Source organism: Ahaetulla prasina, chromosome 15 (assembly GCF_028640845.1).
Source record: "Ahaetulla prasina isolate Xishuangbanna chromosome 15, ASM2864084v1, whole genome shotgun sequence".
NCBI classification, from domain to species: Eukaryota; Metazoa; Chordata; class Lepidosauria; order Squamata; family Colubridae; genus Ahaetulla; species Ahaetulla prasina.
Genome location: NC_080553.1, coordinates 10,183,724 through 10,197,671, shown reverse-complemented (window position 1 = coordinate 10,197,671; position 13,948 = coordinate 10,183,724). Strand labels below are relative to the sequence as shown.

At 44.0% G+C, this 13,948-nt stretch overlaps 2 protein-coding genes across 2 annotated transcripts in view; both read right to left on the bottom strand.

Annotated features, from left to right (window-relative positions):
• Nucleotides 1-423: 423 nt before the first annotated feature.
• C15H22orf39 (chromosome 15 C22orf39 homolog) lies at nt 424-4,433 on the bottom strand. The gene is made up of 3 exons (XM_058158387.1): nt 4,275-4,433; nt 2,167-2,334; nt 424-644 (listed from the first exon to the last, which is right to left on the bottom strand). The coding sequence occupies exons 1-3, from the start codon at nt 4,299-4,301 to the stop codon at nt 519-521; spliced, it is 321 nt and encodes a 106-aa protein (XP_058014370.1). The 5' UTR covers nt 4,302-4,433; the 3' UTR covers nt 424-518.
• Nucleotides 4,434-6,628: 2,195 nt separating this feature from the next.
• Nucleotides 6,629-13,948, bottom strand: part of UFD1 (ubiquitin recognition factor in ER associated degradation 1) — a 19,690-nt gene continuing 12,370 nt past the window's right edge. The window contains exons 8-12 of the mRNA XM_058157981.1: nt 13,463-13,528; nt 11,812-11,859; nt 10,092-10,180; nt 7,756-7,837; nt 6,629-6,745 (exon numbers count right to left, since the gene is read on the bottom strand). Coding sequence (XP_058013964.1) covers nt 6,671-6,745; nt 7,756-7,837; nt 10,092-10,180; nt 11,812-11,859; nt 13,463-13,528 — 360 coding nt within the window. The 3' untranslated portion in view covers nt 6,629-6,670. The remainder of the gene's footprint in view (nt 6,746-7,755; nt 7,838-10,091; nt 10,181-11,811; nt 11,860-13,462; nt 13,529-13,948) is intronic.

Here is a 13,948-nt window from a genome sequence, read left to right as displayed (position 1 = left end):
TGGGTAACTGAATTAAGCTGAGTGTTTACTGGCCAGATGCCCTTCCTGTCTCCAATGCAGAGTTATATTTCAGCAGATAGATTCTCATTGTGCTTAGACAGAGAAATAGCTGCCTTTACCTAGGATCGAACTCACAGCCTCCCGATTGTGAGGCGGGAGCTCCACCTCTAGGCCACCACACTCCTCTTAAGCCAGACCTGAATGTTGCGTACAAATAAAAGAATTCTTCAGTTGTCCCTTTTATCACCCGGCAGCGGTATTTTTATAGCTAACATCCAACAAAGACAGAACTTGTAAGCAGCAAAATAGATCCTCTGCAACGATATTTTGTGAACATCCTTTGAAACTTTGCACTGACTTAGGAGAAAGAATTCAGAGCAGGTATTCACAGAAAAAATAAAGCTGACACACTTAAACCCAAGGTATTGCCAGGTGGGAGCGCAGATTTATGGCCGGAAAATCCCTATATTCAGGATTAAGAGTTTATGAGGTCCCACTAAGATACGTGGAGAGCTGCCTCATTTGAAGTTTTCTTCCTCAATGGGTGAATTCCATTCAGGTGGAGGACTTTTTCTCATTTTCCATACCGGTGAATGTTTCTGTTTCTTGGCCATCCGTTCACGCTCGCTGTTACACAACTGTTCCTGCAACAAATCAAAGCCGTTATTAATAATATCCCAACACTTGGTACACACCGTGCTTTTCAGAGTGAAATAAATCTGTTAGGGTCCTCGGTGCTCTCCGAGCTTGGTTGTCTTGCAGACGTTTTCGTGACCCAAACTGGGCAGCAGCATCAGTAGCAAACCCCACTCTCTGCTAGCACTGATGATGTTACCTAGTTTGGTAATGAAACGTCTGCCAGACAACAACCAAGTTCAGGAAGCACTGAAGACTACTCATGACAAACATAAGCTTGCTTGCTTCCTCCCTCCCTCCCTCCTCCTCCCTTCCTTCCTTCCTGTCGTGTCCCACCCCGACTCCGATGAACGAGTCAATGTTCTGTAACAAACTTGGCAACGAAGCCTCTGCAGCTTGCCAAGTTCCTTTGAGGTTTATCAGGGCAGGCAGGAGTCCAAGTTGTGACTTCAGCGATAGGGTCCGATATCAGCAAACTAGATAAGACTTTGCTTGACTCAAGGTTGGAATGCCAAAAGCAGGTCCTTTATATAGGCTGTGGGGTGTGGCTCCATGACTCAGCATTTATCCAGGCCTGCCCCACCCTTCCTTCTGCTGGCGTCGCCTCTCAGATCTCCGGAAGCGAGGGTCCTCCCACGCTGAATTATCTTCAGCTGGATCTGCTGTCAGTGTCTGGGAAAGGGAGGGGTCAGAGGGAGTAGGCCCGGGTAATTCTACCACCTGGCTGGCTTCCTGCTCTGACGGCTGAGCCAAAGGAACATGTTGTGGTCCGCCAGCAGCCTGTGGAACTGGCAACGGAATCGGACAGCGATGAGGCAGAGGAAGAACATGGGCCAATCCTGAAGGCTGGGGAAGTCCTGGATGAGAGCTCTGTGTCAGAGGCTGAGGTGGGGCAGGACCATCAGGGAGTGAGGTGCGGACTATAGAGCCTATTCCTAATGCACGCATGAGAAGAGCTGCCAGAAGGCAAGAGCAGTTCAAGCAAAAGGGACAACCCAGGAGTAAGGCCAAGAGATGATTGGCCCCTCCCATAAGGTTTAAAACAGACCAGCATCGGCTTTTGAGCTTTGCCAGAAAACGACGTTGGTAGCTTCGTCTTCTGCTTCGTCTACGTCTTGCCTTTATTTTTGTGACTTGTGAATGTTTGCCAAGAAAGGCCTTTGGCAGTTTGCCTAATTGGACCAAGATTTGGGAGATAACTGAGGAATTTGTGTTGGGAGGCATTTGTTTTACTTTGAGTTGAATGACGCTAGGAATGAAGTCATTCTCAGCTGTTCGAATAAAGTTTGTTTTTTCACGGACTGAGTTTCTTACTACCTACTTGGCCCTGATCCACAACACTAGCAAAACACAGCCTACTGTATAAAGTTCACAGAAACACCACCTAAAGCACCTATCGAAATGTAAAACCCCAGAGCAGTGAAATTATTTTAAAAACACCACTGTAGGAAACGATGAATAAACGTAGGAGTGAAATTATATTTCAATAACTTCCATCTTCCAGATCCCTTGCCGGATCCCATACCGTACCTTGGCCACCGCGCTTTTGTTTCTCTCCCATTCTTTGCAATTCTTGTAATCCTTTTTCCACTGCGCGCAAGATGGCGTCTCCCCATAAGTGTAATAATGATGGTATAGATTACGGATACTCCGGCACAGCTTCCATTCAGACCAGTAATCTGTGCAGGCTCGGGGTGGCTGTCGGACACAAAGCACAAATATACCAGATGAGATGAGATGCTGCCTAGGGAATGATTAGATAATGGACAGCATAGCCCTCAGCTTCCTAATGGGTGGAGAAAGAGACTCAAGAAGGGACCCTCCCTAGATTCTCAGGCTGTAAAGGAGGCGGCTATAATGGCAGGTGGGAAAGACGTTGGGAGACAGAAGGAAGAGATGCTGCCAAGGGAACGGTCAGATAAGGCAGGGGTCTCCAACCTTGGTAACTTTAAGACTTGTGGACTTCAACTCCCAGAGTTCCTTGGGAATTCTGGGAGTTGAACTCCGCCAGGCTTCAAGTTGCCAAGGTTGGAGACCCCTGCTCTATATTACATACAATACGTAATGTACATATTAATATAAGTAAATATAAATTAATATTTACTTAACAAAACATTATATGCTATTTTACAGCCTCCTGTATCGACATGCATATTCTCTATTCTCTAGAATAGAATAGAATTTTATTGGCCAAGTGTGATTGGACACGAAGGAATTTGTCTTGGTGCATATGTTCTCAGTGTACATAAAAGAAAAGATACGTTCATCAAGGTACAACATTTACAACACAATTGATGGTCAATATATCAATATAAATCATAAGGATTGCCAGCAACAAGTTATAGTCATACAGTCATAAGTGGAAAGAGATTAGTGATGGGAACTATGAAATGATTAATAGTAGTGCAGATTCAGTAAATAGTCTGACAGTGTTGAGGGAATTATTTGTTTAGCAGAGTGATGGCCTTCAGGAAAAAACTATTCTTGTGTCTAGTTGTTCTGGTGTGCAGTGCTCTATAGCGTCGTTTTGAGGGTAGGAGTTGAAACAGTTTATGTCCAGGATGCGAGGGATCTGCAAATATTTTCACGGCCCTCTTCTTGATTCGTGCAGTATACAGGTCCTCAATGGAAGGCAGGTTGGTAGCAATTATTACAGCATGTAATAATGTATTGTTACGTCTGTCATGTTTTTTTACTCTGTTTTTGTCCTTTTTCTTTTTTTCTGTTTTTTTTTTAAAGTAAAAAGCTTAATAAAAACTATTTTTAAAAAAAATATTTACTTAATTAAACTTATATGCCATCCGCCACACCTGATGCAACCCTGGGTGACATATGATTTTATTTTAAATGCTGGATACAAAAACATATAAAAACCATGATGCTTTTTGTAAAAAGATTTGTAATCAACCAACCGACACACTGTATTTGCATTGAAGATGTTTTTATGTTTGTTTGTCTAAAAAATAAAAAAAAACTTTCAAAAAAACAAGCAGCCAACCATGATAATATTCATAATTCATGATTATTGTGCAAAATAATTTGTTGCTCTCAGGAAAACGCCACCTCCTTTAATAAGTTAAAAATTATTGATGATAATGAACTGATACGAATGAGTAATCTTTTGAAATGACGGATAAAATAGGAAGGCTGAGAAATATTGTTCCAGAAATTAATTGATTGAATTATTTGATTATAGTTAAGATGATAAAATGGATGGTTAACTAAGCTAATGATAGATAATTGTTTTTGCACAAAAAATGTAACCTACGCACCCACACGTTGTATTGAAATTTGAATGAAAGATGTTTTTATATTTGTATGTCTTTAAAAAAATAAAAAAAAGCCACCTCCGAGCTCTGGGGTCCTTTAAGAGCATGGGGGGGGGGGAGGCGCTTCAAGGGTTGGAAAAACTGCTCAATCCTGGAGAAAGTCAACATCCGGGGATGCCTTCACACGACCCGCAAACACCCGTGTCCTGCATTCGCACAACCTGCGAGCTCCAGGCACGCAGAGAGACACGAAAACCCACCAAAGAAAGGCTTTTCCTTCCTGCTGGCTCAAGGGATGACCCCCTGAGGGGTCAGTTTTTCAATTATTAGCCAGAATTATGGGATTAATAGTGACCCGGGAAAGCTCACCCGCCAAGACGCCCCTTCAGCGGCCATCGCGTGGTCTCCTCTCCGCGGGAAGAACGACCTGGGAGGGGCGGAGCTTCTGGCCCACTGTCCCCGCCCACCTCTGTCCCAATGGGCGGGGCAAAGCGCCGTTCGGAACTTTTACCAGGGACCTCCTAAAGGGCTACAGTCAATAGCGCGCCGCAGCCGTATCTTCCGGTTCTCTTGCGTAATTGAAAAAGCCGATAGGCGGGGTCGAGGCTCGGAGGGAAAACTCAAAGAGCTACAGTCCGTGGCGAACACACATCACGTCCGGTTCCCAGGTGTAAAGGAAAAGTTCCTCCATGTGCGGGATGGGATGTGTGTATCTATGCATGTATGTATGTACATAGTAGTCATACACTAAATTTCTAATTTTAAATCCCGCGGACCACTAATGTGCATTTTTAAAAAAGATAAATAGTATTTAGTGCAATATAGAAAATGCAAATAATTTTTCTGCAGACCACCAAAATGTTCTCATGGACAACTGGTGGTGACCAGTTGGTGACCACTGCTTTAAACGACATATATATATGTGTGTGTGTATATACTTTGTGTATACATATATGTGTACATATATGTGTGTAAATGTGTGTACATGTATGTGTGTGTATAGAATAGAATAGAATAGAATTTTTATTGGCCAAGTGTGATTGGACACACAAGGAATTTGTCTTGGTGCATATGCTCTTAGTGTACATAAAAGAAAAGATATGTTCATCAAGGTACATTTACAACACAATTGATGGTCAATATATCAATATAAATCTTAAGGATTGCCAGCAACAAGTTATAGTCATACAGTCATAAATGGAAAGAGATTGGTGATGGGAACTATGAGAAGATTAATAGTAGTGCAGATTCAGTAAATAGTTTGACAGTGTTGATGGAATTATTTGTTTAGCAGAGTGATGGCCTTCGGGAAAAAACTGTTCTTGTGTCTAGTTGTAGTTTGTCATGTAAACAACTACCTTTGAGGACTCCTGGATTGGGGCTGAAAGGCGAAAGGGAAGCAGTATGCTCCCTCCCATATTTGGGTAGACCAGGTTGCTTCGATAGGAAAAAAACCCATTTTTATTTTATATATATTTATTTTATATTTACACACACACACACACACAAATATATATATGGAGTTTAAAACAATGAAAGGCGGAATACAAATCAGTAAAGTAATTTCACCAGTCTATCGTATTGGAGTAGTATAAAGCCATGTGAATTTTTGGGGAATTGTAGTTGTAGGGCGAGGGCAGGAGGCTCTCATTGGAACTCAAATATTAAAAAAATATATTGCATTTTTTAATGGTTTGGGCCAGTGCGTTATTCACAATTCACACCCTCGCTCTCTTTAAAGCAAAGCAATTTGACGAGAATGTAACGTGGCCTTTGGAAAAAGCAGTGTTTCTCAACTTGAAAACCCCAAACAATGAAACTTGGGTAAGGTACCAATAGATTAGAATAGAACAGAACAGAATAGAATTTTTTTATTGGCCAAGTGTGATTGGACACACAAGGAATTTGTTTTGGTGCATATGCTCTCAGTGTACATAAAAGAAAAGAAAAAGAAAAAAAATACCTTCATCATCATATTATCAGTGGTTCTGATGTTGGCAGGGGAAATGGGTTGTGATAGCTTGTCCTCTTAGGTCAGGGGTCTCCAACCTTGGCAACTTTAAAGCAAAGCTTTGGGAGTTGAAGTCCACAAGTCTTAAAGTTGCCAAGGTTAGAGACCCCTGCTCTAGGTCGTCTGTATCCATCCACACACACACCCAGCAGTGGAATCACTCTGCCTCCTAGGAAGGTTAAGGCAAGCAGGCCCTTGAGTTAGAGCCAAATGCTTAATTATCATTGCTTCCCTTTCTTTAAATGAAATATACCAATAGAAGAAAGTATCTGTAGCTCCGGGTTGACCTGTTGGATCTTTGGTGCTCTCTGAGCTTGGTGGGGGTTTTTGTGGACATTTCATTACCCAACTAGGTAACAACATCAGTGCTTAGGAGGAGGAGGAGGAGGGGGAGGACTGTTGGGTCCTTGGTGCTCTCTGAACTTGGTTGTTTTCCTACAGACATCTCCTTACCCAACTAGGTAAGAACATCAATGCTAGATGGGATGGGATGGGAGGAGAAGGAGCAGAAGAAGGAGGACTGTTGGATCCTTGGTGCTCTGAACTTGGTTGTTTTCCTGCAGACATCTCTTTACCCAATAAGGTAACATCATCAGTGCTAGAAGGGAGTGGGGGCTTTGCTCTCAAAACTGCAATGTCTTCAGAAGCCTATTTTCATTTTCTGTTCAAATTATCAATGCGGAGAAGCAGGAATACAAACAGTCTTGCCAGAAAGGCTACAAGATTATTTTATTGTCGTCCCAGCGTTAAGAGTTCAGGGTTTTCGGCCTTTCTTGCGAAGGGACTGACCTTCTCCGGAAAACGCGATAAAGCGAGTGCCAGCATCATCCTGAACAAACGGAGAAAAGGAAAGAGAGGTGATTTTGGATCCTAATTATTTTCTGGAATTGGACTCACAAAGTCAACAGGTTCTGCTTCCAATGCTATTCGGACGAACGATTTTCATTTTTTGGCAGGAGACATCAGAAAAGCTTATATAAATAATTTCTGGGGATTTTGGCTCGCAAGCTACTTAACACAACATCAGACTTCCGTTCATATTTTTTTTTAAAGGGCGTTGAATTATTTATTCTTTCTTATGCCATATATCAAGACTGCCCAGAGTTTTAAGATGGGAGAGGCATTCAAACGCAATTAACAAACAAATAAGAAAAAAAAAAGTGCAGAAATGAATAGATTTAACATTAAAGAAAAGGAAGAATTGGAGTATTTTAAAGTATGGGAGCAATTATATCAATGGTTAGAGAAGAGACATATATAAAAATTTAGATAATTGATGAATTAATATAAACATAAGAAATTTGGCAAGATCAACAATCTAAATGAAAATATAAAGGTATGATAAGAAATATAATATGAAAATGATGGAGGAGAGATTAAAAGACACAAAATACGCACTCAGATGAAACACTTAATGATTAAGGATGTATTATTTCTTTGTTTGTTTAAAAAAAATAAAAAACTTTTATTAAAAAAGAAAGAAAGAAAAATGCTTGGGTGGGGGGTTGGACTAGATGATCTACAAGATCCCTTCCAACTGTGTTAATCTCTCTCTGTTATCAAGGCACGTCACTGGATTTTAAAAAAAAGCAAACAAAAAATTCACATTTTTTGATATATTTGTTTCTTCCCCACCAACACCGCCCCCCAATCTTTTTTTTTCCATTTCTCTAGAAAATCATATATTGCTAATGTTTGGAATGTGACGTATAACAGATCACAATAGCCGGCTGCAACTTCTCTGGCTGGTTTGGGCGGCACTTGTTGAAGTTCACAATCTTGAGATCCAGCTTTTTTTAAAAAAAAAAACAAAAAATTCCTATCCAGCTTCCCTCTCACCTCTTCTATTTTCTTGACCAGCGGCCGGGAATTTCGAATGAATGTGATCTTGCCAATTTTGAACTCGTAATTCGGAATGCCCCTGGCAAGAGGAAGGGAGAATGTTAACCCCTTTAAAAAGACAGAATTGAGGAAAAAGTTTTATTGCGGTCACTTTTGCATTTCCGGGTTCTAGACCTAGATATTTAACACACTGACAATTTTACTGTATTTTGTAAGACGCTAAAAGTCAAAAGGATGCTGGTCGGCACAAACTTTTCAAAATCAATGTTGTAGTTCGCCAGCAGCCTGCAGAACTGGCAAGGGAGTCGGACAGCGATGAGGCAGAGGAAGAACATGGGTATTGTGTCTCCAGCCCCCGAACCTGGCCCCATGCCCGAAAGTGACTCCGAGAGTGAGGGGGAAGGGCCGGTAAGGCTTACTTCGGGAGCACCGATGCCTTTGGCCCTGCTCCAGGAGCCAGAACCAGGCCACTTGGAGGACGTAATGAGGACGTCATCCCCTGATTCCTCCCTCTCAGGCTACGCCTTCAGACCCAGCTGATAATAATAATAATAATAATCAAGCTTGGCTTGACCCCCGCTTCAGAAGATTAGAGAGGCGGCGTCATCAAAGGGAAGGGTGGGACAGGAGCCCCACTCCACAGGATATATAGGGAACTTTGGGATTGCTCGTATTCCACGGGGAGCAAAAGATTAGCTGAACCGTTTCAAAGAGAGCTGAAGTCTTACTCTGCGAGTCATTTGTTTGAACTTTGGCAAGCAGTTGCGATTTCTCTGCCAGGACTGATAAGAGCCGTGAATCTACTGGCTGAAGGCCAGCTCGTCGCTCCGAAGTGGGGAAGGAGACAGAACAATGGGCCAATCCTGGAGGCTGGGGAAGTCCCGGATGAGAGCTCTGCGTCAGAGGCTGAGGTGGGGCCAGGGCCATCGTGGAGTGAGGTGCGGACTCCGGAGCCTCCATAGACTGACAGTAGTGAGGCAGAGAAACAGGAGGAGTCTGTTCCTAATGCACGCAAGGGAAGAGCTGCCAGAAGGCAAGAGGACGACTCGGGAGTAGGGACAAGAGATGACTGGCCCCTCCCATAAGGCTTAAAACAGACCAGCAATAGCGTTTGGGCTTTTTGCCGGAAAACAATGTTGATAGCTTCGTCTTCTTGCATTTATTTTGTATCGGTGTCTTCTGAACGTTTGCCAAGAAAGGCCTTTGGCAGTTTGCCTAATTGGACCAAGGTTGGTGATAGGACTGAGGAATTTGCTTTAATTTAGTTGGACTACGCTGGGAATGAAGTAATTCCCAGCTGTTCGAATAAAGTTTGTTTGTTTTTACATTGATTGAGTTTCCTACTACCTACTGGGGCCTGGGTCACAACAATCAACCCATTCATCCAAAAAGACAATTGGAGCAGTGCAGTGGCCTAGAGGTGGAGCTCTCGCTTCACAATCAGGAGACTGTGAGTTTGATCCTACGTAGAGGCAGATATTTCTCTCTGGGGACACTGAAAATATATCTGCTGAACGAAACTCCACATTGGCGACAAAAAGGGTCCTCAAACTATGACCCATGGGATGGATACGTGCAATGAACATTTATGTTGCTGCAGAGAGTCTCCCCCCCCTTCAGGGTCTTTTTGTGTGGGTCGGAGGGGAGGGGGAGGAATTCTTGGGGTCTGCTTCAGCCTCCTGGTGCTGGGCTTTGGGCAAAGGCTGGAGGGAAGCACCGCTGGTGGCAAAGAGCCGGAGGGTCTAGTTCCAGTGGGACTGCATCATGGCCTGGAACTGGCTGACCATCTTAGCCCGCTGAGCCTCCAGGCGCCGGTACCTGGCCTTGCACTCCTGCAGGTCTTCCCTCTGCTTGGAAAGCCTATGCTCCTAGTCCTCAGTGAAGTGCTTCTGCTGAGCCTCCTTCTGGGTCAGATCCAATTTGAACTGAGCTGTTTTGCCAACTCTTTCTCGTGGTGGCTGCTTAGCTCTAACAATTGCTTCCTGTTGGGGCCCTAAGGAGCCCGGGCGGGCAGGCGAGGAGGGGCTGGGAGAGGAGGGGCGAGTAAAGGCCGGCAATGTCATGAGTGACATCGAGTTGGCCACTCCCACCCAGTCACATGACCACCTTGCCACACCCACCCAGCCAGGCATTAGGCAGATCATATTAGTGGTCCGCGGGATTTAAAATTATGAATTTAGCGGTCCCTGAGGTCCCAAAGGTTGGGGACCCCTGGTTTAGATATTAAACTAGGCCTAAGCTAAACAAGCGATGAGCAAACCGGACCCCCAGAAAAAAAACAGCAACAATCTGACGGAATTGTGGGAAGTAAAAGAAAGAAAGGCCCAACTAACCGTCGAATATCTCCTGGTTTAATTGGAGACGGGCTTGGATCAACTCCCTTCTTTTTTCCATCCAACCTGTTCCCCGATCCAGAAAACGCCTAAGGAAAGAACAGAGAAAAATCATCACTTTACTACAGTGTGTAACTGACAAGGGTGCCATCGAAACTTAACCGAATATATTTGTATCAAAGAAAGTTGGGAGCCATTTCCCCTTTTTTTGCCTTTACAGGTAGTCCTCGACTTACGGCCACAACGGGGGGGTCCAAAATTTCCGTCGTTAAGTCAGACAACAATTTCTTAAGGGGAATTCTGCCCCATTTTACGGGCCTTCCTTGCCACAGCTGTTAAGTGAATCACTGCAGTTGATTAAATGAGTTAACACAGCTGCGCTCAACATTTCTGTCGCTAAGCAAGACAGGCGTTAAGGGAGTTTGCGAATTTGTGTAAAGGGGTTAAATAGGAGAGAGATTCCAACGTAGAAAAGCTGTTAATAGTATTGAAATTTTGATGTGTCTGTCTTTGTTTATATTTTTTTTCGTGTATTATGTTTCTTTTTTTACTGTGTATTTTAATGTTTGGAAAGTTAATAAATAATTATTATTTTTTTTAAAAAAGGGAGTTTTGTCCCATTTCCCTGCCACGGTGGTTCCCTGCAGCGGTTAAATTGGGAACACGATTATTAAGTGAATCTTAAGCTTCCCCATTGACTTTGCTTGTCAGAATGTCACAAAATGTTACCCCGGCAACCGTCATAAATGAGAATCAGTTGCCAAGTGTCTGAATTTTGGCCACGTGACCATGGGGATGCTGCAACGGTCGTAAATATGAAAAGAGGTCATTAAGTCACTTTCTTCAGTGCCATTGAAACTGGTTACTAAATGAACTGTTCTAGGTCGAAGATAATTGGGGTTTTTTTGCACTTTTATCTTGCTTTTCATTGGATTGTTTCTTGTTTCTCTATTTTCTGGCTTTTCTACCGTTTTCGAAATTGATTGAGATCGTATTTTTTTAAAAAAAACCTCGACAGAACAGATTTAAATCTGATTTTTTTCCCGAAGTTCCCCAAAGCCAACTCCCAAAGGAACAAAAACCGGAACATCAAAGATCTTTGGTTTTGTTTTGGTTTTTTTGCTTTTCTTTACAAGCTCTCAGGAGTTCGCAATCTGACTGAGGTAGCTTAAAATCCCAATGATTAACCCAAATAAGTTTTATCCAGTGGTGAGATTCAAATAATTTAACAACTGGTTCTTTGCCTTGATAGATAGAACGGAATTCTTCATTGGCCAAGACACACAAGCAAAGCAGATGGTCTCGTATGAAATCCGTAGTGAATCGCAGAGAATAATGAAAAATAATAATGCCCGGCTGGGTGGGCCTCATTGTGCAGCACTTGGCCTCCGGCACACACACACCCTGGGAGCAAAAACGAGCCAAGGGGAGTGGGGAAGACATATGACATGCGTCGCATCCCCCGCACCCCGTTTTGGGCCTAGTAGACCTGCCTGCAGCCTCCTGGGAGCAAAACCGAGCCGCAGGGAGGTGCGCCACACACCCCGTGCCCCGTTTTGGCCCTAGGAGGCCTCCCTGCATTTACCTGGGTGCCAAAATGGGGCACGTGGGGACTCCTGGAAGGGGCGGGGAGGGGAGGAGCCAGCCAGCAATTTAACTACCGGTTCTCCCAAACCGGCTGAATCCCACTACTGGTTTTTATCTCAATAAAGAGACTTACACGGAATCCCAGATCACTCACATAACCGCTGTGATCGGCTTCAACATCCTGAAAAGCAAGCCGAAAAAAAGATGAATGAAGCTATTTCATTTAGCAGCAAAGATAATTAGGGGACTGGAGGCTAAAACATAGAAAGAAGGACAGTTGCAGGAACTGGGTATGCCTAGTTTAATGAAAAGAAGGACTAGGGGAGACATGACAGCAGCCTTCCAATATCTCAGGGGCTGCCACAAAGAAGAAGGAGTCAAGCTATTCTCCAAAGCACCTGAGGGCAGGACAAGAAGCAATGGGTGGGAGCTAATCAAGGAGAGAAGCAACTTAGAATTAAGGAGAAATTTCCTGACAGTGAGAACAATTAATCAGTGGAACAACTTGCCTCCAGAAGTTGTGAATGCTCCAACACTGGAAGTTTTTAAGAAGATGTTGGATAACTCATTTGTCTGAAGTAGGGGGTTGGACTAGAAGACCTCCAAGGTCCCTTCCAACTCTTCTGTTATTCTGTTATTTTATCATGGCTTCAGAAGGCAGCACAGATAAATTGGAATATTCCTCAAGAAGAATTTAGCTCTTATTAGGCTTATCACAAACTCCAACTTGTCTGCTGTCGGGGCAATGACTAAAGGAACAAAACCTCTACTGAACCAGAGTTTTATGCTTGGAATAACCCTGCGGTTCCCAGCGGCACAAATCAGATTAAATCAATTATCTTTAACCAGCCTTTACAGTAAAAGAGAAATAATTCGACACAAACTATTCATTATAGGGGAGGGGGGAAAAATCAGCAATGAAATGACCGATCTAAATTAAAAACTTTTGCACAGCTGCGTAACTTGGTGAAGGTATTTGACCCCCCTGGTATGTTAGTACTGTGATGGTGAACCTGTGGCACACGGAGCCATATCTGTGGGCACGTAAGCGTTGCCCTAACTCAGCTCCAGCACGCATGTCAGCCAGCTGACTTTCGGGCCTTCTGGTCCCATCAGAAGTCAGCAAACGGGCCGTTTCTGGCCTCCAGGGGGTTGGGAAGTCCGTTTTCGCTCTCCCCAGGCTCCCAGCAAGACTCTGGAGCCTAAGGAGGGCAAAAAAATGGGCCTATTGGGCCATCAGGTGCCAAAAGCAGGGGGAGCGCAGGGGGATCACGTGCGCATGCGTGGGAGGGTGGGGTGCATTGAATTATGGGTGTGAGCATGTGTGCGTGCGACGCCCTGTGGCCCCCCCCCCCCCCCGCTTTTGGCACGCGACGGCAAAAAGCTTAGCCATCACTGTATTGATGTAAGGCCAGCCTCCCTTAAAGAAAAACAGACATAAAATTTATCAGGGTGGCCCCTCGTCTTTGGAAATGATTGGGGGTGATAGGAGCCGCATCACCAAGAAATCTTTTTAAAAAAAAAAAAAAACCAGCATCCCATAGGCTGTGATGTGAAGAGAGAAAGGAGTTTGAAGATCAGCTGATCCAAATGGAGGAAAATATCGTGTCCCGGTTCCACGTTTCCAACGGCTTTCAACTCTCCAAATGTTTTGAAGACGGATCGCTACTTCTCTCAAGAGAAAGGGAGAGAGTGTGTGTGTGTTGTGTGTTTCTCTTGCCGGGGGGGGGGGGGGGGGGAAAGGAAGCCAAGAGCCAACAACAACACAACAAGAAGCAACTTACAGCAGACTCCTCGTGAGGCGCTTGTCTCTCGGGTTCTTTGTAACCCAAAGGTGCATCGAAGTCCACCTGTATTAAGTCAACGCAACGCAAAAGTTACACCCAGCTCACAAATTAAGTCAACGCAACGCAAAAGTTACACCCAACTCACAATCATCACAGTGCCCATAAAACCACCCTATGTCAGGCACAAATGACCAGACACATTAAAGTAGAGTTTAAAGTTGCTACTTTATTGTTCTATGCCTATAATACAGGAATCTTCGAAGATGGGCAAATTTTCCCCTGGGAAAAACCGTAAGGTTCAAAAGCATTCAAGGGGTGTGAGAAGGGGTCGAACCATGCGCCCTTGTACTGAGGTAGTGAGTCCAGGCTAATTCCCTATTTGATCCCTCCTTCCAGCTGGGCTAGTTGCTTTCCAACATCTTTATTACAGATTGTTTACAAACCCTGGTTTTGTTGTGGTCCGTCAGCAGCCTCCGGAGCTGG

Bases quoted from the DNA above. Each gene is read 5' to 3' on its own strand.
- C15H22orf39 (XM_058158387.1), bottom strand. From the start codon at position 4,301: ATGGCCGCTGAAGGGGCGTCTTGGCGG. The intron at 2,335-4,274 runs GTGAGCTTTCCC...TGTGTCCGACAG, and splicing joins CTGAAGGGGCGTCTTGGCGG to CCACCCCGAGCCTGCACAGA. The intron at 645-2,166 runs GTACGGTATGGG...GATTTGTTGCAG, and splicing joins ACAAAAGCGCGGTGGCCAAG to GAACAGTTGTGTAACAGCGA.